Source organism: Cyprinus carpio, chromosome B20, assembly GCF_018340385.1.
Source record: "Cyprinus carpio isolate SPL01 chromosome B20, ASM1834038v1, whole genome shotgun sequence".
Taxonomy (NCBI): domain Eukaryota; kingdom Metazoa; phylum Chordata; class Actinopteri; order Cypriniformes; family Cyprinidae; genus Cyprinus; species Cyprinus carpio.
The window spans coordinates 19,658,774-19,685,785 of record NC_056616.1 but is presented as its reverse complement, the minus strand read 5'-3'; the positions used below and the strand labels follow the sequence as shown (position 1 = coordinate 19,685,785).

The following is a 27,012-nucleotide window of genomic DNA, read 5'->3' as shown; positions in this document are numbered from 1 at the left end:
TTTATTGCCTTATAATTTCTTTTTTAATGTGTAATAGTCTCCAAGATAATTTCCTTTTGGGACAATAGGTATATTTCAATTTAATTCCTTACGTTCCTATTATATTCATTTTAATTAGGTTTAACACTGATATATAAAAAAAAATATATAAAAATATGACCCCAATAAATTTAATACAATTAAAACACATGATATATATATATATATATATATATTAAACATATTGTGTGAGATTTCTTTCTTATATGTAGACCCCATGAAATGTAAGGCCATTTATATACATGGTCTGTCAATATGCACAAGACCCCCTCGCGACCCCAAAAGAGCTGTGGACCAATCAGAGCGCAGCGTCTTAATACGGCGAGTCATAGTTTGCCTGAGGTGCTTGCTGTGTCGCTCTGGTGAAAAGAACTTTACAGTGGATCAGCGTTTGTAACGGCGACAGTGTGTTGAGAAACTTCTGAGGAGCAGGACGCGCGTGCACTAAAACAAACTCCAAGCATCCTCGCGCAAGCGACGGTCAGGAGAAATCTGACTCTGAATCTTTTCTTCACATTTTTGTCTCCCTAAAAACTTTAATTTTTCCCAGTAGTGCCCGTGTTGACAATGTCTTGTCATTATCCCTCAGTTCGTCGCTGAATCTTCTGTCGAGGTTATTTTTTTCCGAGGAGCAGTTGGAAATCTCAAGATGGACTTGAGACCTTCGCCGTTTTTTCTTGGTCTGATAGTAGTTCTTAACGTTTTGTCAGCAGCCCAGGACACAAATGAAGAAATCCCTGAGGGAGCGTCCACCTTGGCGTTTGTGTTTGATGTCACCGGCTCCATGTACGATGATTTAGTGCAAGTGATTGAAGGAGCATCGAAGATATTGGAAACATCCCTCAGCAGACCTCAGAGACCACTCTACAACTTCGCATTGGTGCCTTTTCATGACCCAGGTACATAAAACAACGCAAATGAGCTTTTATTCTTCTTAATGAAGGTGTCTTGTTCCTACGGAAGTCTATTTCAGTAAGTCTGTGACATTAATGGTGGCATTAAAATATAATTATTTCTTTTTTGCACAAAGTTCTCCTTCCAAGCATTCTTGGGGAACATTATGTGTTGTTTGATAAGTATAACCTGTTCCTTTCTTCCCTTATCTACAACTCATATAGCCTACTGTGTTTTCTAGTCTTAACACCAAACTAGACATTTTTTACTTTATATTATTAGTACACATTTCAGAGTTTTTTTTCCTTCTTCTTGATTTAAGCATAAATGTAATGCAATTTGGTTTATTCTTAAAAAAAACAACAAGAAAAAAAAACATTTTGCCAAGGGTGTAAGAAAAATGTACTATATATTCTCAGTTACACAACTTTTCTTGTTCAGAAAATGTATCTTGTTTTAAGGATCTTTGCAGATAGCTCACCTTAAAGAGGGACTTGTTGCCAGAAACATGACAAATCTGTTAGTTTGCTGAGAGCTGCTTCATGCTGAAGTGTCTCACACCTTCAGGAGGTATCAAAGCATTGTTTGTAGTGCCCAGATGTTCTTTGCGCTGAATTCACTGTCATTATCATTCCGTCTATCCAGGCGGAACAAGCTTGGAAGCATTTGAATGCCTGCTAGTGCAGCCTTTTTCCATGGAAGGTACTTTACTTACTGTACATTACAGTTAGAGTACTCTAGTGGCTCTAATAATTTGGTATTTTTTGAGTAGACATGGGTTAAGACTAAGAGTCAATATGTTGCATGTACATTTAATACATTTAGATTTGTCTAAAGTATACCTGATATACTGAATAATGATATTTGGACCTGAATAATGAATGACAGACTCACTTTTTGGAGCAAAACTCAGACTTTGAACACGGTGGAGTTTTGGCTTTGTAATTAGTTCAAGTACAAGGGCAAGTTCACTTCTCTAATCTACAAAAGCTGAAACAAGATGATGGCATACAAATGGTAAAATTGCAGGGTAAGCAACTTCTTGTGGTAGTAAAGATGAAAAACTATGCATCTAATCTCTTCAAATGCCTTCGAAGATTGAGAGAGAGTCTCAAAAGAAAGTATCGTCTCAAGAGATGTTAAGCCTCCCCCTTCTTCGTTCCCAACCTGAATCTGACCTAAAATGTCCAAACGCAGCATGCCAAATACATTTTCCATCCTCTCCTTGGGGTGCTCAGGAATTTCTTTCAAGATGCACGCTGTATCTGGTTATTGCTTCAGAATGCGCTGTCCACTGTAACTAAACTGAAAGATTTGCAACACAAAAGAAGACTCTTAGAGAGGGAGAGGGAGAGCGAGATTGCCTGTTCCTTCACAAAAATGGGTAAATCAGTATTCCAGATGTGTGCAATCATGTACTGAATTCAGGCTGTCGCCTATTTGTTTGCATTATTGTAGATCGTTTTATGAAGCCTTGCAGATGCGAGATGCAGCCAAAGGAGTGGAATATGCATTATTTAGACAACACATAACACAAGCAGCTTGTTTGTCAAGAAATTGTCAATCTGCGTCTGGCTTTTTGGATAGTGCTCATGTGTTTTATTGCATAAATCAAAGAAAAACCTTGCTCTCAGGAAAGGAATGACTAGATCAAACTGTGTTCAGATTTTAATCCATTTCAGTTTGTTTTAATTTAGATAATTTAGCATATTTGGCTTCAGATTCAACCAAATTTCTCAAAGAATTTCTGTAGCAATCTGATATCTAACTAATTAATTATTTGCGATGACTAAGAATAGTAAGGAAAAATGCCTTTTGAGTTTTCCTACTTTTTTTTTTTTTTTTTGGTTTGATTACTCATCTAACCCAGGTAAACCGATGAAAAAGGGTAAGCTGAGTTCTTTTTGGAGAATCTGTTTGGTTCATTCAGACTGTACTGGTAGATAAATGCATGCATAGAGACTAAACAGTTGAATCCTCTGGTAACTCTTCGACTGCGACCTGGAAGAGGAAATAGAAAAAGTCCCTTTGGGCACTGAATAAGGGTTAATAGTCAGTGGAGGCTTCAATGAGTTTCAGATGTCCAGAGATCTTTTAAAGAGCAGTTGGCCCATTGAGCAGTGTGTGGCCACAGGCTCCCTGTGCTACTGCTTTCCCAAGACTCCAGTGATGTACTTCCCACACACACATGCATGCATACTCAAATACACACACACACACACACAGGTCTGTAAATATGACCCCATGTAATCCAGTTCCTGAACTTGGATGTGTTTAAATGTGTGTGATTATTACTTTATTATTACTATTACTTAGCAGGCTGAGTTTGGAAACTATATTTCTCACACACTTTTCAACCATATTTCTCACACACTTTTCCAGGTTTTTGCTCTTTATTAGTACTATTTATATCATATTATTTTGTGCACGCTTTGAATCTGTGCAGATATTGGCTTCTGGCCAGGCTTTAGGGAGCTGGAGAATTGTAGAGACGAACAGGAATACTTCTTCAGTTCATTCTTGTCATCCTAAAACTGTCAGGAAAAGCTGTGACAAATGATATAAACTTCAGACAGAGAATAAGCAGAATTGGAATTCTTAAGGGAACATTACTACTCTGACTGAATTTTCCAGGTTCCTGAAGATCCTGATGATAGCAGCTGGATGGATATGAATATCAGTCAGCTTTCCAAAGCAAATAGTTCCCTTTGTCTTTCTGTAGTCAATGAAAAAAAGTTTATTTTATCTTACTCTTTCAACATCCCCTCACAGTTTCAAATGGCTGAACCTACCAAATAGTTTGACTGGCTGCTTTGTAAATCAACATTGACATGCTTACAACTTGTTGATGTCTTTGGAGCTATAATCACCTTAACATTTTTAAGGAGCATTTTGTCCTTCTTCACTCTGATTGGTCGCATCTGCTCCGTATAGTTAGACCTTTTACCAAAGCTCTCAAAACGGGATAGGAGGAACATTAATGCTTTCAATGCTTTTAAAATTTTCAAAGCTCATTGCTTAACTAAACAGCTCTTTGGCCCTTTTGCTGCTTGTCCTCTGAAGCTACATTCATCTCGGAATACCCCTAGATTACAAGGGGACTGGCGTGAACATGGCCGTAATGATGCCATTAGGCAGGAATTTGTGATGGTGGGTGGGGTGGGTTAAATAGGGTTTCAGAGTACGGTGGAGTATGGTGTAATTCTTCTGTTTCATCTCTGTAATGATTAGGAGAGAATAATATAACACTCTTTAATTTGAGAACAGTGCATGCACTGATTCCAGTGCCTAAGGTGTTACACAAAGAGCCATTTTCCAAAAAGTGCTACTGTACCCAGTAGTTACTGTAAGCACCTACCTTATATTTATATGTGAATTCATGACATATATCAAAAGTGTTTTTTTTTTTTTTTGGTGGGGGTGGAGGAAAATTAAACCTTTTATTTGGTCGGGATGCATTAAATAGATCAAAATTAAAGACATTTAATGTGTTACAAAAAAAAAAAAACTGTTTTTAACAGAAAATAATAAAAAATGTTTCTTGAGCACAAAAAGTGAAAAAATAAAAAAAAAGTGAATGGAATCAGCATATTAGAATGATTTCTGAATGATTATGCCACACCAAAGATTGGCTGCTGAAAATGAAGTTTTGCCATTACAGTAATACATTACATTTATGTTATTTTAAATTATATTAATATTCCACTATAATATAGTTTTTACTGTTTTTCTTTTTTTGCCTAAATAATTGCAGCCTTGATGACGAGTATAAGAGACTATTTAGTAAAAAAATCTTACTGACCCCAAACTTTTGAACAGGAGTAAACTACAAGTATTATGAACAATTTGCTGCAATTATTGGGATTCTAGTTAGATTCTTACCATCAAACCCTTTACTTCTGCTCACCAAGCCTGCATTTATTTGATCCAAAATACAACAAAAGCAGTAATATAGTGAAATATTTTTACTATTTAAAATTAATGATTTCGATTTGAATATATTTTAAAATGGAATTTTTAGCATTATTACTCCAGTCACATGATCCTTCAGAAATCATTCTAATATTCTGATTTGCTGCTCAAAAACATTTATTATTATTATGTTGAAAACAGCAGAGAAGAATTTTTTTAGGTTTCTTTGATGAATAGAAAGTTCAGAAGAACAACATTTATCTGAAATAGAAATATTTTGTAACATTATAAATGTCTTTATCATCACTCTTGGTCAATTTAAAGCATCCTTGCTATAAAAGTATACATTTTTGCAGGCTTGGTGAGCAGAAGAGAATTCTTTAAAATACATAAATAAATCTTACTGTTCAAAAACCTTTGACCGGTAGTGTATTTGGCCGCTGATTGCTCTTTCAGAGCCGTAGGAATTGTTTTGATTGGACACGGAGAGATTCTTTGACCCTTTGTGACTGGTGCAGGGCAAAGGCCGAAGTCTGCTGGGAAGTTGAACTTGAGATGAGTTCAGAATGAAGGATGAAAGGACAATAGATGACCTTTGGCCTGTGTATGATTTTCAGATATTTGAAAGACAAACATGGATACTATTAGAGCATAATTGCATTAGCTGCTGCAAGTCAGTGGAAAATTAAAAGCCTGTTTATGATGTAGAGCAAAGTTTTGCTTGCTCAAGGCCAAATAATTGCTTATGCTTTTTCATTATTTGATGTCACACATTCTTTTGTATTATTTAAATATGACTAGATAAAGACAAAACACACTGTATAAAAGCACACAATATACAAAATGAACTTGGGTCTTTTATATGTTCTTACATAAAGCTTGGCTCAATTATAGCAAAATAGCCATTTTTCTTACGCCTTCATATTTTCCAGGTGTGAAATGGGGCCTGTTGCACTTCAGAATTAGATCTTTACAAATTGTTTTGTGAATTTCAAAAATGTACCTTTAATTGGTAAAGCATAATTATGCATGACATGTCAGCGGGTTTACTGGACTGTACTTCTTGAAACAGTTACCTGTCCTGAAAGTTTCACAGGACACTGATGAATTGTTTTGGATTATGTGTAAACATGTCACGACTGAAGCAGGGCTTTAGGCAAACTAAATAGTCTTGAAGATCAAGATTGGAAGATCTACTGTACATAGTTTAATTCCTGATATCTGGAGAGAAGTATCAAGACAATATTAACTTTACATCAATATGAAACATGTAATGTCTTTTACCTGAGACCCACCAGTTTGTTGTCTTCTTTAGAGAAAAGGGAATTTTCTGACAGTCCTGGGGCATCATACTGTATATAAAAAATATATACAAACAAATTTGCACACGCAGGGCTTAGTGCATTTCTCTGTCAAAAGTAGTCAGATGGTAAAGCATTTCTCAAAACCCACTATACTCTAAGGAGGTAATTACTCAGCACTGTTTATGATCAAAATTTGACTCTGCTACATTATTTAGATGATAGGACAGGCTGTTTTGGTCATTTGTGAACAATTATGTTTTTCATTCAGAACTTTCTTCAGTTTTTGGCTCTGATTGGGGAAACACATTTGGTCTGCATAAATGAAGTCTGTTTGTGCCAATCTTGTTTAATTACATGATTTTGGATGATGTGACTTATCTATTCTATTCAACAAAAAAAAAATCCTATAAAGCATGTGAAATGGGTACATTTTTGTTTGTAGTAAAACATGTGCCATATGACATGCTTCTTTTTTGTCGTCAGATCTCTTTTAAGTGCTGTTCTGATAGGATACATTTTTTTTAATTGACATTTAAGTTACTGTTACCATACTTGAGGACATTGGTGATTTCATGTACTGATCTGGATGGGGTTAGGATCTCTGTAATTATTACTTAATGTGGTTGACCTGTATATCGCCAACGCCTATATTGCATTGGCTGAAACATTTTTCAACTTAAGATTATGCAGTGCTATATCCAGTTTGCTACTAAGCCATAGTCCTTGTGTAGTGTATGTGAAATGAGCATTGCCTGGTGGTCTTTATTTGTGAAAAAATGATTTCCAGTTTGTGTGGACTTACCAGACTTATTAAGTGTATGGTTGGTTACAGTATTTGCTTTCATTTTATTCATTTCTTTATTTTAGAAAATATCATCACAACAACATTTTTTTTATTATTGTAGTAAATATTATGTAAAATAAATGTTAATTTAATTGCAGCATTCTAATAATAATGTAATGAAATAATGTAATGTAATATCATATGTATTAGCTTTATTTCGGCTACCCTGCTCTCTGGACAAACCTACAGTAAATCAGTTGACCGAGTGTCTGTTGCTTGGATGTATGTATCACATAACCCAATGATATATATATAGAGTTATGCAATTATGAATATAATTAAATGGGAATTTAATTAAAATAAGTATTATTCCTGATGATGCTATAGCTATAATGAACATTCAGAGGAGCCCAGAATAGGGTTATATATTCAGTTGTCTGTTTTCATTGGATGTGAAGCCAGCAGTGCCTGCAACACCAAATTTCTTTTCTCTTTTTTTAACCGAGAAAGTTGGGGAAACGGTCCAAATCTATAATGTAACGGAACAAGATATTTAGCTTTTGTTACAGTTCTACAAAGGTCAAAATAAATGAGAAGCGAAAAAAATAATAGAATCACAGACAGTCCTAAATCCAACCATGCTTAAATTTCTCTTTAAATAAAAAAACAGCATGTAAGTTGTTTGGTAACTTTTTTAGAGGCTGTGTGAGGGAAAACCCTGACGTGTTCAATTTGTGATTATGTATGTGAAACGCTTATTTACCTGACCTCCTACTCATGGAAAATGAGTCTCATCTGTATGAGATCCGACTTTATGCTCCGAGTAAAACAACATGGGTAGTTTACAACAGACAAGTGCTGTCATGAAGTTTTTGTTATTAAATGTTTAAAATATTTACATTAAATATTTATTTATACATTAATTCAAATGTCTCTTTTTCAAAGAAAAACATTTTGAAATATTAGTAGTAGTAAGAGATTTCTTTTAAATCATTTTCTCCTTTTCACAGATTTGATTAGCTTTCATTGCTTTTTTCATCTCTCCCCTGCTCTCGACCCTTGATTTGCATTCCTATCTGGGTCTGTCTATTCTTGTCTTTCTTCATCCCTTTCTGTCTCCCCATTTTTTTTGTCTCCCAGGGGAGTCACCGTCTCACTGCTGAAATATTTCCTGAGCGGCTGAAAAAAACGCCAGTCAGCTCCCAGCTGGCATACCAGCATCTGCTGTGTCTGTGTTATGATCTCTGGTCTGATTTTTGGGTTTACAGAGCAAGCGATGGAGACCTTCTGACCTTCAGTTCAGGCTTTTCTTTTGAGGCCAGCCTGCTGAAAGTTTTGTGGTGTGAGCATGAGAGAAGTGTGAGGAAATGGATGGTTAGACTTAGTTCTCTCTGGGTTTGTGGTTTTGAGTGAGTGGAGCATGTGTGGTCGATTATTCGGCCAATGGTGCTGGGTCTTTGCCTATAGGATATCTGACACAATTAAACAAATGTACTCTACATCAGTGCAACATTTGTTGTGTACCGAAAGAGTCTGTGTACTTAACATCTTATAAAGTGGTTCAGGACTGGATTGTTTTTTGCTGGCCCTATTGGACTCATATGACTAATGACTAAAGCTTTGCACCAACATACAGTTGGTTTCCATTAAATGGCTTTGTTTGAGTTACCATAAACAAATCCTCAAAGCTCATACTGTACCAAAACCGGATAAGATTTTTGCTGTAAAACTGATGGTACATTTGAGCTGTTCAGAGCTCTCATATCTTTACAAAAGCTTGTGAAGCTGTATTATAAAGATAGATATTGTTACTTTGGTCATACTTTAAACCAGCAGCATTTAAATCATTACAATTCAGCTAAATACAGTTATGGCATGAGAAAGTTATGGACTTGCAACCAGTGACTTGGCAAGGCTTAAAAACAAATGTACATCAACCAATGCTCTATATGTTAGGGCCAACAGTCTTACATCACAGCTGAAGTTTCTGGTTTTTAAATGATTGTATGTTGAGAGTAATGGAAGCCATATGTTACATACTGTAGCTGTATAGCATTCATATTGAGTAGAGAAGAGTTGATTTATAGTTTGTGAGGTATTTCTTAAGAAAGAACCAAGTAAGTAAACTTCATTTGATGTATTTGTTTTTATTTTTATCCAATTTTTGCATATGATAACAAAACTGTCTGAAAAATGGGCTTTCTTCCTCTTAAATATGGGACGATTAATCAGATTGTCAGTAAAATGTCTTTGCAAGAAGTCTTTTATTCACACAAAGGTTATTTTTTTTCTGATTAAAAGTAGTGTAAAACAGTGATATTAAAAAATTAAATTGTATTACTACATTTTTTTAATGTAATTTATTCCTGTGATGGCAAAGCTGAATTTTCAGCAGCCATTACTCCAGTCTTCGGTGTCACATGATCCTTCAAAAATCGTTCTATGATTTAGTCCTCAAGAAACACTACCATTATAGTTGGATGATGACTGATTACAAGTCTCTCTGGGGGGGAATAATAACTTCCATAAGAGTTATTTGATACTCAACCATTCCAAATTTTATATGCCCTTCTGTTCTGATTATTTTAATTTTTTTTTGTTTTACTGGTGGGCAGCTGTAGTCGCATACTACAGCTACAGAGGGAAACACTTTGACTCGTTTTGACTGTTTTATGAGGGTGCTGTCACAACAGCAGCCATTCGATGGTGTCAGTCAAACTTGGACACTCCTCCAGAGAGCTCATACTGGAAACCCTGAGTCTCACTTAGCCAGTGAAACATACCCAAGGCAAACCAATCAAGCTACTGACCTAAATTAGAAACAGATTGGCTTTAGACTCCTTAGTCAAGTTTAACCCTTGCCTTCTGATGACATCAGCATACTTGTCATTAACATATTTATTTTAAGGATTCTCTTCTATGAAAGTGTCAGCGAAATTGTTTTTTGTCTAAAAAGTTATCATATATACTGAAGCATTACACACACATTCAGACCTAATAAACATTCATGATCACAATTATATTACCAGTCCACAATGCACACACACACACACACACACACACACACACACACACACACACACACACACACACACACACACACACACACACAAATGCATTACAAAACCTAGCAATGTTCTTTCTGTTGGTTGGTTTTGTGGTCAAGCATCCTGGTAGGTTTACAGATAGATATAGATATATTAATGACTCCAAAGTTAACATACACTAATATCTGTTTTGGATAATTAATAACAGTCGACTCAAAACAGTAATATAACAATAATATTATGAGATGGATAGTTCTGCCTTTAAATAAATGATAAACTGTATGCATACCAATAACCACACATCAGTTATATTCTACATTAATGTGACAAGTTGCAGTGTTGCTTGATAAATGATCAAGCAACACCATTTAATATAATAGCAAGTTTTTTCTCATACTGTTTGGGACACATCTCGCATTTCTTTTCATGTTACTCCATGTTTCTCTGTCACCTTTATAGCACAACAAGTGTGGAGAGTTGTGATTCTGTCCTGAACATTGGTTGTGGTGAAGTTGAGGCAGCCCTGGCTCATTAAACTGTTCTTTTTCATCAGTCATCTTTTTTTTCTTCCTTTCTTACAAAGGCTTACTGTTTTGGTAGTTTCCTGGCATGATGCTGAAGTAATTGAAATGATTATCCTGCATCAGTGAAATATTTCTGTTCCTAGAGGAGTCTGTGCAACATATTTGCTGTCAGTGGATGTTTTAATACATTTTATTGCTGTTATTTCCTCCACATGTTTCATAGTTCATGATGTTAATTCTGTTAGTAATTTAGTGTATTCATTATGTTATTTGGTTATTCTTGGACTTCATTGCTGTACCTACAATTTTATGAACATGGTCATCAAATATCCATCTTAGATCTACCAGAGGAAAGATACGTAAAGGAGGAAGAATCCATGGTAGCTGTTGTTGGAAATTTCTACTTAAAAATTCTATATGAACAACATTTAAAACATATTGAAAAAAGAGGGTGATCTCATAAAAGTGCCACAGCAATTAAACAGTCATTTCTATTATCTACACTGGCATCATAGTATTGTCATTGTGGTCAGTGCCCTGTAATAAATACAACATGTTTATCCCTGGAGCATAAACAGCATCTGATGCTCTTAATCATTCATTTGCATAGTACATAGTGAGTTTGATTCAGAACCTCCTGATTGCTGGAATAAAAGGGATGAAAACAAATGTTCAGGGCTGTTAATATGATTGCTTCCACATCTATATAAACTCTTTGGTCTTTGGCAGGAGAGATGTGGTGGAAGGTTAGTAACTTAACTTCCACAGTTGTTTCCCAGGCTTCATCCATCTCTTTTTAAGACTGTTCCTTAATTCTTCATTTAGATGGACAAGCTGAAGTGATTTGGCCTTTAGTGAAGAGAACAACTTATTTTTGAAAATGAGCTTTTAATAATAATAATAATGGAATGCAGGGGGCATAGAGATAGCATTTCTATAAATGTTAGTTTGTTTAGTCTCTTATTGAGACATTTCTCTTGAGTCTTGCATTTCAGATGTTCAAATGTACTCTGTCTAAGGTCAGAAAGTTGCAGAGCTGTTTTGTTACTTTCTATAAATGCTTATTTTTTTTAATTGAGAAGGACATTCTAAAATTGAAACTTAGGAGTTTTCACGGTTTTCATAGAGTAACATTTTTCCTCAAATGATCATGGAAAATGTGAATCCTCATTGTATGACCCCTTGAATGGTTTCAAATACTTAGTGTTTTAAAAGATCTGTCATCATTATTCAGTGCTGACTGCAAGCATATGTCTGTGTTCATGAGAAAACACTGTTACGGTTTCCTTCAATGATCTAAGCTGACCTAAAATCAGATAGCTCAGATAAATCACTTGCTTCCTCTTTTATTATCGTTCATTTTCTTCTATGCTTTTATTCACCATAATCACCATAGTCTTTCTCCTAAATGGCTTCCAATTTGATTAATAATTATTTTTTTCTCCTTTTCAAAGTTTTCTAATGCAACTGGTATTTAAGAGCCCTCGCAGCACTTCACCATTTCCCCCAATTTTAATGTTTCCATGTGTTCTTTGCCCCAGCTTCCCTTAACTGTGATGCCACTTTTAGGTCAAAGAAGAGGTAAAGAGGACCAGCATCCAGGCTTCTAAGATAAAACCCCTTAATCGAGAGAAATGTCCCAGGACTTTGTAAACTTTTCCATTCATGAAAGCATTCACTTGAAGCCAGTTCAGCATGCAGAGCAGTCAAAATTACTATCCTGTAAAACACAGCTTTAATCACCTAAATGTTCTTTTTCTGTACTTCAAGGGTTTTCTATAATGCCAAAATATCAGCACTCTGAATCTGAATCTCTCTTGAGGAAGATTTAACAGTTCTGCAAGCATTTGTTTGTACAGTGTTTTCAAGAAGTTACGTTAGACCATAAAGTTTTTCTTTGTTCACATAAACCGAAAGCAAACCATAGAAAATCAGTTATAAATTTTTATTTTCTGAAGATAGTAATATATGCAAAAACAAAATACACTTCAGAGACACTTTTGATATGGAGAATGCATCAAAAGGATCTCAGAGTCTCTCTTGCACAGTCTCTATAAATTTGTAGGTTTTGGATGCTACTGTACTTCCTGACTTCTTCAACGTAAAATGCTTTTGAATTGGTTCAAAGTGGATGTATTTGCTTAGTGGTTTGGGAAACGCTTCACTTTTATAGGCTAGTTGTTTGGAGTCCTCCCTGCTATTAACAAAATAATCATGATAATGTGACCTTTTTGTTTGTATTGAATCTGTGTCTGATTGCAGTGTGTATGAATGGAGTGTGTGCATTGTTACGTTTGGTACAATGTGTCGACTTGGCACTACTATAGTTATCTTGTATGCTTCCTTTGAAAGAAAGAACATGCTTAACAGTTTAACAGCTCATCAAACCTTGAACAAAGAAAGAAAGCTGGAAAGTATAGAGACAACATGGCTTAAGAAACGGCACATGATGTCATTGGCCCATGCACAGTGACACAGGCAACCGCAGCACAATGACCTCATGCCAGACTCTCCCGCCGCTGACAGAAGAGCATACCTGAGTTATAAGGTCTTTCCTATTATGAAGGAGAACAGCTGATGGGAACATAATGAGAACAGGCTGTTTTTTTCAGACAGAGTCATTGCCGGTTAGACCCAGCAGGTTTACTTACCACAGCATGCTATGCTAATTAATGCAATACTTGGGCTGCACAATTAAACAAATTAAAATTTAAATTGTAATATTGCCTGCATATAAAACTATATCTGATTTACTTAAATATGGTGTGTCTGTACCTTATTCTGGCCCTGTTGCTCGAAGTAAAGGCACAGTATACACAACTCAACGTAACAGAAGGTTAAAAAAAACAAACAAACAAAAAAACAGACTTTTTGCTTTCTAGGGTTCAGAAAACCTCCTGGCACTAAACAGGAAGCTCCCTGTCACCCTAGTTCAGCTGTGACCCTTGATCCTGGACATCTGCCACTGGCTGACAGCATAAATATTTGGCATCTGAGTGGACAAAACAAAACCCGTTCTAATCTTTTGATCTACGAGGTCATTTGACCGTATTGCAACAGTTTATTTTTGCCTCTAATGGCATTTGTTGTTTTCTGCAGAGATTGGACCCATTACAATAACAACAGACCCCAAGAAGTTCCAGGATGAGCTGCGGGAGCTTTACGTCCAGGTGAGCTCATGTGCTTCACATTGGGTTTGTTGACATATTTGATCACAGGTCTATTTGAATCCATACTCAGTCCAAAAATGTGCTCAGAGTCTTAACAGCCAGAGAACAGTCACTCTGCTAAAATGTTCTAAAGTTACATATTTCCTATGAAAAACGAGTCTTTGCACATATGGGATAGTATCTTTGGCTTGTATTGCAGTATATCTGGCAGGTTTGATGATTTGAATGAGCACCTTTGTGATTTGAAAGCAGTGCACCTTGGGTATCCAGATGATTTAGATTTTACAATTTAGCAATGTATTTTAGCACTGTCAAAGTTAATATTGATATCAATTAATATGAATTAATTTATATTAATATTAAATATCTTTAATGCTATAATTTTCAACATATTTAACAAACTCTATTGCACTTACTGTTTTATAATATTTTCTAAATACTGCCTGGAAGTCTTGAGATTAGTTGTGATTTTATTGACAAACCTAGTTTTTAATTGTAAGAAATTTTAAAAAAACAAACTTTTTCTTTTTTTAAGTAAAATCCCCTAGTACAATAACAATACCAACACCAATTATTAATTTAATTAATTAGTCCAATTATGTAGTCTTTATAATGCATCAAAAAGTATAAAAAAACATTTTTTTATTGCAAATCTTGTTAATAATACAAATATGACACATGACAACTTTGACATCAAAAAGTATAAAAAAAATTTTTTTTATTGCAAATCTGGCAAATGACAGATTTATTTCACTGGTGGTGATTTGCCATGTTAACAGTTTCACTTGGACACCTCATTAAGAAACCGGCGTCTTCAGAATGAAGAGTCCTCTGTGTGTTTCTCAGTCTCAGCATCTGTCCCAGCTGTTTGGGCCAAAGCAGGGAAAATGCAGACACACTGATTAAGTGCAATTCTGAACTGGCACATAGAATGTTTTTTTTTTTTTGTCTCGGAGGCATAAGTTCAAGCAGAGTAGGATTTTTTCTAGTTTATTTGGAGTTCATTGTATGTAAGTGTGTGTTTGACTTGAAAGGGATAAATTATTCAAATCACTGTTTGCTGGTAATGTCTTTTCCAGTGTCCAGAGAACAACCTGCCACTGGAAATGAACTACAAGAGTACATTCTGAGTACATTCTTAACCTTTCCTAAAATGTTTCCTTATTTGATGTTTGGGTTTGCTATGCACTGTTGTATGTGTGTGTTTTTGTAAAGAACAGAGAAGCAAAGATCACTTGCTTCCAGATGTTTCATTCAGATACATGTCCCCTGGAATGCATAATGAAGACAAGACTCTTTGCCCTCCATGTGAGAAAAGACAGACATACCTATATCACAGATACTCTGATGTACACAAACATTAAATAAAGGTTTACTTTTATCTATGTCAGTTTAAAGGAAGGCACATATCTAACAGAACTCTTGGAAGTCATCCATTTGGGTCCAAGATTGTGCTCCATATTTCATTCCAAGGTCAACATCGGTTGCAGGCATGACTGACTCCCATGGCAAGCTTTAGAGCATGCCGTACATTTCTACTTTCATGATTAGGCCAAATCTACTGACCAGCTCGTTGCCCTTTCCAACTTTCTGCAATTAAGATAAATATCTGCCTTTGAGGAATCTGGATGTTCCATTGAAAAACACATTGACAATTGTGCTCATATTTATTACAATTTATCAGGATTTGTTTGTGTAGCATTTTTTTAAAGTTCCAAAGCAGCTGGACTGAAAAGAGGAGATAAATAAAGAAGATAAATGGAAAAGTAAAGAAAAATAGACAGTGAGCAATTACAGTGAGCAAACCAGGGGGTAAGAGGAAATGCTGTAGCTAAAACAGTTGAGCATGGTGATAGCAACATCAAGATCAATCCCCAGGGAATTACAAAAATATAAACTGACAAAATATATACGTTGAATGTAATGTAAGTTGCTTTAGATGAAAGTATCTGCCAAAATGTATGAATGTAAAGAGTCCCAGTAAAAAATATAAAGACATTTATAATGTCATATAATATTTTTATTTAATATACATTTATATTCATCAAAGAATCCCAAAAAAATCATGGTTTCCACAAAAATTAGCAGCACAACTGTTTTCAGCATTGACAATAATATAAGAAATGTTTTTTTTGAGCACCAAATCAGCATGCTAGAAGGATATTTGAAAGATCATGTGAGACTGAAGACCAGAGTTATGGCTGCTAAAAATTCAGCGATGTCATCATAGTAATACAGTACATTTTAAAATATCTTAAGGATAATTTTTTTTTTTTTTTACCATAAGAGACTTCTTTTATAAGCAGAAAAGAAGAATAGAGAATAAACAGAGAAAAGAAATAAAGCAACAGCCAGGTTTCTGTGTGTTTTTCATATAATGAACACTGTTTTAATCACAAATAATTTTGTTGTTTTTTTTTTCAGGGAGGAGGAGATTGTCCAGAGATGAGCATTGGAGCCATCAAGATTGCCCTCGAAATCTCCCTACCAGGGTCCTACATTTACGTGTTTACGGATGCCCGATCAAAAGACTACAAGTTGACTCATGATGTTCTTCAGCTCATTCAGCAGAAACAATCACAGGTAATTAAATCATTCACTCAATTTCCAGCAACAATTTAGTAGCATTAATAAAAGATCTGCCATGCTTTGATCTGTAAATGTTGCCTTACATGCATTGCTAGCGTGAACATTGTTATATTGCAGCACTTCTTTTTTTTTATGGCAAAGACACTTTGGATAAAAGCATCTGCTAAATGAATTAAATCAATATGATAAAAATGTATCTGGACATTTAGAATTGTGTACCGGAATACCAATAATGATCAGTATGTATGTATGTGGGCAGGTGGTTTTTGTGTTGACTGGTGACTGTGATGACCGATCGCATATAGGCTATAAGGTATATGAGGAGATCGCCTCGACCAGCTCAGGACAGGTTTTCCATCTGGACAAGAAACAAGTCAATGAGGTAAGATTATTTGGGGCTACTTGTTTGACCCAAAGAATATAATTTTACAGTTTCTTTATGTTTCAGACAGTAACACACTGCTGCTGTTATAAAGTGTATGTCCAAGGAATAATAATGAAATGTCTTCATATCCTAGCTTGGTTACCAGCCCAGATTTTTATCCACTAGCCTACATCACCCCATGTATGATGACAGAGTGAGCAAATTAATAGAAAGACTGGAAAAGATGATGGAAATGCTTGAGGTGCAGTGATGCTGTATGCTCTCGGTTGAAGGCTTTACTTTGTTTGAGCATGGTAACATGGACATAAGTCCAGGATTCTGTTTTATAGCTCTCTGTAAACCAAGGATTTAGATGAGTTCTGTCTTTTTAGATGTTCCAAGAAATTCCTATCAATCTTCATATGCGGTCAAGTTGCTGCTGCCTCAGAATTTTGATGTTAGAATCAAACGCAAACTAAAATATTTGAGAAGACAAAAAAAGAGTTTTTATTTGAGGTTGTAATTTCAAAACACAGCTTCTCAAAATGTACAGTAATGTTCAAATCTCTTCCTCTTCCCGTTTTATATTTCTAGCCCTTTGCTATAGGTTTGCTCAGTTTCTCTAAGCTTAACCTTTTTATTCTTGATGATCTTTATATATGCATATACATATACATATACATATAAATATACATATACATATACATATACATATACATGCACACACACACGAGTGCGCACACACACATGCACACACACATTATATATCATCAATCATTTTGATGGACTTTACTCATTTTTTTTTAATCTTTTGACTGCAGGTGTTGAAATGGGTAGAGGAGGCAGTGCAGTCCTCTAAGGTTCACTTGCTCTCGACTGATCATCAAAATGGGCTTTCAAATACTTGGCAGATCCCCTTTGACCCTAGCCTGAAGGAAGTGACTGTTGCTTTAAGCGGCCCTGCACCAAATATTGAGATCCGAAATTCTCAGGGTAAGGAGAACATTGTCTGATTACAGCATTCCTAGAACTAACACATAGTGTAGACTGATATAGAACTGAAGCATGTACTTCTTGTGCTTCTAGGAAAACTAATCGGGATTAAGGAGGGTCTGTCTGAGCTCCTTCACATCCCAAACTCTGCCAAAGTCCTCAACCTCAAAGACCCAGCGCCAGGAATGTGGACCATAAAGGTGATGGACTAGTTTATCGTAGACCAAGATCCACAAACACATTTGATAGGACTTTTGTGTCGATGTTGATGATTTAACTGTAACTGGTGGCTTTCCAGAAAGGTAAAGTTATTGCTTTTAGTCTTTCTCATCTCATCATAATAAATACATATCTCAGAGACATTAATATACACAAAGTCCCAAACGTCCAGTTAAAGGAAAGGACACATGATGTTTGAGGTTTCTGAGGTTTGGGACTTTATACAAAAAAAACACCTCATCCAGTTGTAATTATTGAGTTGGGTACATTAATTCCTTAAACAAAATTCAAAGCATACAGCGAAAATATTGTAAACTAACTCAGTCATTTTTATTACTTTTTTCTCAATCAGAATTAACACAGATCTTTAAACTTTAAAAACTCTATGATCAATCAGCAGAATAACTTAAATATAAAACATAAAGAGAACTCAATCATCGCATGTCCTAAAGGTGGCTGTTTCTTTCGAGTTTTTTGCTTAAGAGTGAATTGCAGTCAAAAAAAAAAAAGTTGCCTTATTTCTCTTACAACTTGTGTAGATTCCGGAATGTAAAGAGAAAAATCTATCCAGAAAGTATTTTTGTGGGTGTGGGTGTGTGTGTGTTGACAAATCTTTCGCGATGTCATCCTCTATTTGCTTTGAGCATTCTGAATGAGAGCAGTCGGTTGTCTGGCAATCGATAACAAATCATTACTTCTTAGAAGAACATACACATCTGAAATGGAGAAAGTAAGTGTGCTTACCCCATTTAGCAAGACCCTATATCCACAGTATGTCAGTTTATAAATTACCTATAAAATCTTAAAGTTAGACTTTCACCCACAAAGCAAGCTGTCTCCTGCCTCACAAAATTACACTAGTAACCTCAGTTTTTAATGCTTGTTATTTATATTTTGTAATAATATTTTTTTTATCTTTCAAAACTATGAAAGCCAGTCGTGGAAAAAATCACAGCTTTTGTTGCAAAGAGGGCAAGAAAGGATGACAGTGAGAGTGACAGGTAATATCTGTGTCTGATTTTTAATTTGTAAATAAATTGTGATACCTACATTTCAAATATACTTTCAGTTTACTAAAAGTTAAAGCTTTCTTTTACTTGTAGTCCGTTTTTTTCATGAATAAATAGGATAAGAAAAAAAATCACAAACTGTACCTTAAAATTTAGTAATGCATTTCCATATTAAGATTAGGTAAAATACTAATTTAAGCATGAGCTTTATATATACTTTTGCTATATATATTAAAATACTATAGCTAAAAGTGAGTATGAAGTTTATTTATGCTTTGGCTATTTAAATTGTTTTGTTGCATGTCATAGAAAACAATGGCCAAGGTTCCTTTAATCCCCTAATGATCCATTTTCCATATCTTCTCTAACTTTATTAAATCTTTTGTATCATTAACAGAATCAGTTTTAATTCTCTCCTGACCCCCAGTGCATTTATAAACATAGATACTCATACGGCCCATCGCTTACAAGAACATGATCTGAGATAGAAAAAAAGCTCCTTGTATTTATTTTCCCCAATACAACTTTAATTAACATGTTTAAATAATGTCTGTGTTTGTCAGAAAGCATGCAGATTGTGACCACAATCTCTGAGTGATCCCATGTTATGGTGGCGTCTGACTGGGTTTTCTGCCTCTGGGTTGTTTTAGGTTGGATTAGTGAGTTTTTGGCCTGAATTTTGCTTGGCAGGCTAATTCAAGGCGGGCTTTAAAACCTCAGGATGAATGGATTTAATCTAATCTTAATCTTCTGTAAGTTGCTCTGCAAAGGCCTTTCCCTTGAATCTCTTGAATGCCCCTGTTCCAATGTCTTTCCTTCTCTCTCCTCCACATCTCTCAGTGGAATCCTTCAGGATCTTCTCCTCATCATTCTTGGCGTCATATCATGCAGTGCTTCATGGCCCATGGTAATTCTTTAGGATGGTTGTAATTTCGAAAGAATGCAAGCAGAGGATGGGTTGCCATGGCTCGCCCTGGAGCACTGAGCTGCAGAAAACATCAATCGTACACCAGACCCTCAGCACCAAAACAGTCATAAAGGGCAGCGCAGAACAGCAGGGATCATGTTTAAATGACTTGGACTGTTCCTTAATGTTCGAGAATTTCAAGTGTGCTGTATCTGTGGATCTTGAGCCGACTGTCATCATAAATTAGTTTTGTTGTGCTTCTTCCATGCATCTTGCTATGAAAAACAAGTTGCGTCATTTCAATTGAATGCTGTTATCTTAACAAATACAAATAACTTTCTATTTGTTTACTTATTTGTGTTGTTGTCAATTTAACCTCAGACGTCCAGTGAGGGCAGGCACTCAGTTCGTATATCAGGCCTCAGCACAATCGATTTCCGAGCAGGCTTTTCCCGAAGGGAAACGCTGGACTTTAAAATGACATCCAGCAGGCCAGTCCAAGGTGAGTTAGTGTTTTAAGGAGTTTGAAGTCATATAAGGTACAACATGCAGTTAAAACAGTTATATTATTACAATTTAATAAAAGTAATTTAAATATTTAAAAAATTTAATTTATTCCTGAGATGGCAAAGCTAAATTTTCAGCAGCCATAACTCCAGTTTCACATGATCCTTCAGAAATCATTGTAATATGCTGATTTAATGTTCAAGAAAAATCTCTTGTTATTGTCAACGTTGAAACCAGTTGTGCTGCTTTTTTTGCGGAAACTGTGGTCCATTGTTTCAGGATGCTTTGATTAATAAAAAAAACCTTCTCTAATCTTCTAAATCCCTCTTAAACTGTGTCCTTGCTGAATAAAACTTGTGTTTTTGTCTGGACCACACACGCTGTCAAATTTATGAGGTCAACATAGTGGCTGTGTACTTTAGCATTTTAAACATGTTTTGGTTTACCTTTTTAACCTCTATGCTCCTTCTCTCTCTCTCTCTCTCTCTCTCTCTCTCTCTCTCTCTCTCTCTCTCTCACACACACACACACACACACACACACACACACACACACACACACACACACAGGAATCCCCACCTTTATCCTGCTGAACACCACTGCTCTCTCCCCTCCTGCTCGTGCTGATCGCCTGGAACTCTTGAGCATCACTGGTGATGTAATGAAGACGCTGCCCATCCGCTACTTCCCTGATCGACGCCCTTATGGCATTTGGAATATCACTGAGTTTGTTCCACCCAAAGAGGCTTTCTTCCTGCGAGTCACTGGCTATGATCGTGATGGCTTTGTCTTCCAAAGAGTGTCCAGTGTCTCCTACTCCAGCATTGTGCCAGGTCAGATTAATGTAGATAGATAAAACCACAGAATAGTCAATCTAAGTATCATATATGTGTATTTTACTATATTTGTTACTAGTGTGTTTTGTTCTTATTTTTTTAGAAGCACCTAGAGTAAGCATGCCCACTCATACCCCTGGTTACTACCTGCAAAAAGGGAGTATTACCTGCTTTGTGGATAGCCTGATCCCCTATACCTTGCGTTTCACCAGGGAGGGACTACGCCTGGGTGTGGACCAAATCTTCAGGTAGTGCTAATTAATGGCACTGTAGATGAGTAGCTAACATGTTGTGCAATGTGACATACACTATCATTCCAAATTTTGGGGCAGTAAATGTTTTTGTTTTTGTTTCTTAAAAAAAAAACACAACAACAGTAATATTGTGAAATATTATTACAATTTAAAATAACAAATTTCTACTTTAATGCATTTTAAGATGTATTGTATCCTTGTAATTGCAAAGATGAATTTTCAGCAGCCATTGCTCCAGTCTTCAGTGTCACATGTTCCTTCAAATCCTTTCTTTGATGAACAGCACATTCAAAAGAACATAATTTTTTATAAATAGAAATCTTTTGTAATATCATAAATGTCTCTGCTGTCACTTTTGATCAATATAGTACATAAACATTTCTTTATAAATGTTTACAAAAATCGTACTGACCTTTAAATTTAGAAATTTGTAATTTACTAAATTCTGTGTAAACCTATTTTAAACTAAATGTTTCTAATAAAACTAAATTGCTACTGTTTTTTAATCGAAAGAAACCTTGACTAACATTATAAGCAGAAAAAATGCTATGTATATGTAGAAAAAGTCCTCAAGGACCCGATGCTGATAGCATAATAATAAATCTTTGCAATTTGTGTTTATTTGGGAAACAATGTATTTTATATGGTTTTACATTTTTATCTTCTTTTTAGGGAGTCTGCTAATGCATCATGGGGAATCCCTCAGGTGTCCCTGAAGGACGAGGGCTTTTATGAGTGCATCGCCATCAGCAGTGCTGGAACAGGACGGGCTCAAACCTTCCTTGATGTTTCTGGTTAGAATGTCACCTTTCATTTTCTACTACATTATAGCCTGTTTTTATCAGTAACATCAACTGACATGATGCAATATACACTATAATGAAGGCAGAATATTGAGATGTCCCACATCTGACATGCTTAGAATGTCTCTTTTATATTTTCTCGTTAGTCAACTTACATGTGTGTGAGTTCAATCTACTCAGCCAGAATCCCAGTGTGATTGGCTCAGTTATATGCTTTGGTCCAAAAGTCTGCCCCCATTTCACGCAAAGTGGAGAAAGCACTGGATTCCTCAGATGAAATGGCCCATTATAGTCTTTGGTTTTATTTCATGCTCCATGTAACAGACATGTGTTGCCCATGAAAAGTCTCATGGATGTGAGTGAGTGTGGTTTTAAGTTCAGGAAATGATTATTTTTGCAGTAGAGTTTGGTGATGCAAATGGCACAAAAATGTCACAGTTCAGCCTAAACATTTATAGTTATTTGAATTACAGCAGTAGAAGATTTAAATAATTAATACATTTAAGATGATTTTGTATAACTTGACTAAATTCAAGTTAAATATTCTGATTCATTGTCTCAAAATCTAATGAGTTGTCTACTCTACATATAATTTTTGGGCATCATAGATGCATGCAAATGCAACTGTTAAGGACCGTTCACACCAAGGTGATTGTTCGGTGCAAAAATTTGGTGCATTACACATTTTAATTTAAATGAAGGGCAATTCAGACTAGCACAAACATTTGCTAACTGTTAATGCAGTGATTTTTTTTATGTACAAGAGTTCTAATCTCTTTTCCATCACACTGCAGAGAAAACGGGCCAACCAATAACACCGCTTTTGGTCATATGCCTAGAGCTGCTGCTCTTGCATAACTACGACTTGGTGGCACTCAAGAACAGTCTATTTTGCTAAGCGACAGTGAACTAGTCTTGTATTTGGTGTTGTTGGATAAACACTATAGCAAATACAGAAATCTGAATGGCTGTTTGAAAGCATGTAAATACTGTTTGATTTCCTTTATTCTCTGTGAGAAAGGGCATTAGAATCCGAAGGTTGCACAGTGCTTTGTGTACAAGGGTAATTGTGGTATTTCTGCTTTTCAATAAATGCCACTTACTGTTAGAAAGTGAATTTGCATATTCATTCAGTCTGTCTGCTATTTTTTTTTTCCTGCAAAATTTGACCATAAAGTCACGCACAATATGCTGTTAAAGTAGGCAGCAGTTTTGAGACACGTCTAATATTCTCAAGTCACTGCAATTAGATTTTGATATCAGATTTTGTACTTGGAAGAAAGAACATCATTTTTATTACCTAACATTTCGATAAGGGAGAAATATTTCAATGTTTGGTTTTGTGTTGCACAAGGACTGCAAAAATAAACAGGACTGTATCCTCATGGCACTGTGGTTTTGGAAACCAGACACCACACTGTCCCAAACCGTGCTTACACAAACTTCTTGGACAAATAGCCTCACTTCCTGTCTTCCGGCTCTTCTCTGCTGTCTTGGGTTTTTGGTGAGATACAGCATTAAAAACACCCAGGGTTACTTTAGAGTCTGGGATTAAGATCCTATTCACCTGGAATGGTCACCTAGAACTCACATTTCACATATAGGTTTATTGTTGACCAAAGGTTTATCCCTGTCCCATTTTCTGAGCTGTTTCCCTGACTGTGCTGTCGCTGGGCCAGTGACATGATTAGCAGGAGTGACAGGAAAAACCTCCCTTATGAAATTTATGTGTCTTCCTGTATAAATTCCCCACTTATGCCCTAATCCACACATCTGTCAACACCCTCCCCGTTTCCCTTTGCATTTCAGACTTATTGCACAGACTTCATAGATCTGTAGAGTTCACAGACATCCAAAGACCTTATGAGAACTCATAGACAAAAAAACAATAAGCGAAGGTGAACAGATTCAAATCAGGCTGTTGAATTCAGTTACTCTGGGATAAACGGGTTTATAATCACACTTTCTTGACTCATTTGTGTCTGTGTATTTCTGCAGAGCCTCCTCCAGCTATCACGGTGCCCTCCAATGCGACAGTGTCTCCCGGTGCAAATGTTGTTCTGACCTGTCTAGTTGCCAGCACGGTGCGCTTTAACCTGACTTGGCAGCGAGGGGACGTGGATGCCAGGTTGGACCGTCGGATGCGTGTCACCACCAATCTATCCTTGGAAATCCAACGAGTCACTCCTGATGATGTTGGCTGGTACACCTGCATTGCAGCTAATGAGGGTGGAGTCTCTACTTCTCGTGTGTACCTCAATGTGCAAGGTAAGTGTATCTGTGTAATTTTTAGTGTTGTTGATTAAGCAATAAGCCACAAAAGACTTATAGCCACAAAAGATTATAGTGGTTTTACCACATTTAAGGGCCTAAGAAGAATGGGCATATATAGGGTGACCAGACGTTCCGTTATTCCCGGGACAGTCCCGTATTTCAGCTCTATTTTTAGTGTCCCGACTTATTTTGAAAAAATCATGTTTGGCCCCGTATTTCAAAATTTCTTTACGACTGGGTGATCAGAGCGAGTAATCAAAGACAAATCTTTTTCTAAGACACAGGCTAATCAAAGGTAACTAAGCTTGTCGTAGAACAAAATTACCATCCAATCACAATTTGTTAATGATTAACTTGCAATAAGTGCAGGCGGGATAGGTGGAATCACGAATGACACACAACAGAAACGCTCTCTCCGCATACCTGCGCGATCCCAGTTCTGCGATCAGTTCTCATTGCGCAATTGCCAAATACACACACAGCTGTCAAAATGTTCATCGTGTGGAGTATCTCACGTAAATACAGTTGTTTATTGCTTAAGTTAACATAAATAGGTGGGTGTAAACCGGATTATGTATCAGTATATTACGTTCATTTGGTCTTAAAGGGACAGCAGCCTAATTAAATACCTGTCTGTCTCATTAATGTTAATCAAACAACAAAAGATGTTAATTAAAGTATACGTGTTTAACCTACTGTATTAGAAAAATGAATTTATTTAATATTTAATATGTGTCTGTTGTATTTGTCTATTGTAACCACTATTTATATACATATAAAAAAATCCAAATCAATCTATATATCAATATCTATATCTATATCTATATATATATATATATATATACATATATATATATATATATATATATATATATATATATATATATATATATATATATATATATATATATATATTTTATATTAATTTAGATATCATGCAATAACATTTCTCATATCAACCCCCCCAGAGAAATCTGGTATGCATATTCCAGTTTGACTCATGAATATCAATTAGGTGATAAAATATTTGCTAGCCTTAAGAGCAACTTACTACTTAGCATTTATTCTGCCAATGCAATTTTATAATGCACATTTTACTCTTTATAATAATTCCAGCTGTTGACCCAAATGTCAACAGGTCATGGTTTTAATAAACACAATTCACATTCCTTGTCCACTAGGTGTGTTTAAACTGCTAAGAGCTCTTTGGACTTTTAATACATGCATAGAAAAAGCCATGCAGCAGGGCTCTTGGCAGCTAACTTTCCTGCTTCTCTCTAGCACAATATCTGTTTTCACTGCAGCCTTGCTGTAATATTTCACTGTAATATTTTATAGCACTTGTGAAAGTGATTTATGCTGGGCATGCTCACTGTTTGTGATCCTGTAGTTTCCATTGAAACAGGCTCTAAACCCCTCTCTTACATTGAAGTAAGAAGACTTCCTTTGACAGTACACAACCCTGGCAAATCACTTTGTTTTCTCTCATTGGGGAAAATAGCCATTTCGTGCAAAAGAAAAATTACAAATGAGATCACAAATGAAAAGAGAAATGGCTTTTGTAACAGAACAGAACTGAGGTGTAATGGATTGTTCCTGCAAAACATGTTTTGCATTGCACTGCACTGCTTTTCAGTTGTTTTTCTAAATAAACATACACTAGATGGACTTGTTTGACCATTGCACTCACAATACTTGAAAAAAGAGTTTTAGTTCAGTTGATCTACTAAGAGATCATGAAGTACTCACTGACCTTTTGTGTTGCATATCGCTTACAGAATCTTGTATCTTGAAGACTTGTCTGTTGTTTCTCATACTGAGGCAATTTTTTATTAGTCATGCTCTGTTGTAATGAATTAGAAAAAGCTGTTTTGATTTGAAAATATGGAGTTTGGAGGTAATATTGATGGATAGATGTGACTTGAGATTGTCCTTGATGATGATGAAATGTGTCAAGCCCCTGAGAGCCCCAGCAGGGCCAGGCTTGAGTTTTATTAGCAGGAGAGCGGGAGTGACATTAACTGTATAATTTTACCTCATTGTTGAGTGATGAGTCTCTTAGTTTTCCACAACATTCTTTCCCAAGACCTGAGGAACGGGTTTTCCCTGCGTCCCACTTTAATTCTCTCTGTCTCTGTTTCTGCCCCGTCTAATTTCTGTCTGTGTCATTTGTTTTCTGCCTTCTTCTCTCGAGATTCTATATTTACGGTTAAAGTAGCTTTATAGACATTGTAAAAAATGCTTTACTTTTTTACTTTACAAAAGCTTTTATTGCAATGCATACACATTTGCACGCATATACACACCAATTTGAAATAATAAAAAATTAAATAAAAATGACTAAAATTCCCAAACTAAGATTTAAATCTAGTAGAAGGCATTTTTTATTTTAAATTAAATTCTACAGTCTGTTTTTCTCTCTCATTCCTTCTCTATCAATCTCTGCTTCCTTTTCCCTTACCCTCTTTTTTTTTGTTTTTGTCCTGCTGCTACATTTTAAGCCACTTCAATTTTTTTTGGTGTCAGTCTTTAGCTTTTTAAACAGCTGTCACTGCTGTACTGACAAAGTGCATGTATATGTA

At 35.8% G+C, this 27,012-nt stretch overlaps 1 protein-coding gene across 2 annotated transcripts in view; it reads left to right on the top strand.

Annotated features, from left to right (window-relative positions):
• The first annotated feature begins 377 nt into the window (after window positions 1–377).
• The window catches only part of LOC109055059 (hemicentin-1-like), a 75,021-nt gene continuing 48,386 nt past the window's right edge, over window positions 378–27,012 (top strand). The window contains exons 1-11 of one of the 2 annotated variants that reach the window (XM_042747265.1): window positions 378–938; window positions 13,604–13,674; window positions 16,099–16,257; window positions 16,523–16,645; window positions 17,449–17,620; window positions 17,714–17,820; window positions 20,138–20,258; window positions 20,833–21,096; window positions 21,203–21,347; window positions 22,026–22,147; window positions 24,155–24,424. In XM_042747265.1, the coding sequence (XP_042603199.1) occupies window positions 689–938; window positions 13,604–13,674; window positions 16,099–16,257; window positions 16,523–16,645; window positions 17,449–17,620; window positions 17,714–17,820; window positions 20,138–20,258; window positions 20,833–21,096; window positions 21,203–21,347; window positions 22,026–22,147; window positions 24,155–24,424 (1,804 nt within the window). In that variant the 5' untranslated portion in view covers window positions 378–688. The remainder of the gene's footprint in view (window positions 939–13,603; window positions 13,675–16,098; window positions 16,258–16,522; window positions 16,646–17,448; window positions 17,621–17,713; window positions 17,821–20,137; window positions 20,259–20,832; window positions 21,097–21,202; window positions 21,348–22,025; window positions 22,148–24,154; window positions 24,425–27,012) is intronic. The other variant, XM_042747267.1, reaches the window with a different exon arrangement.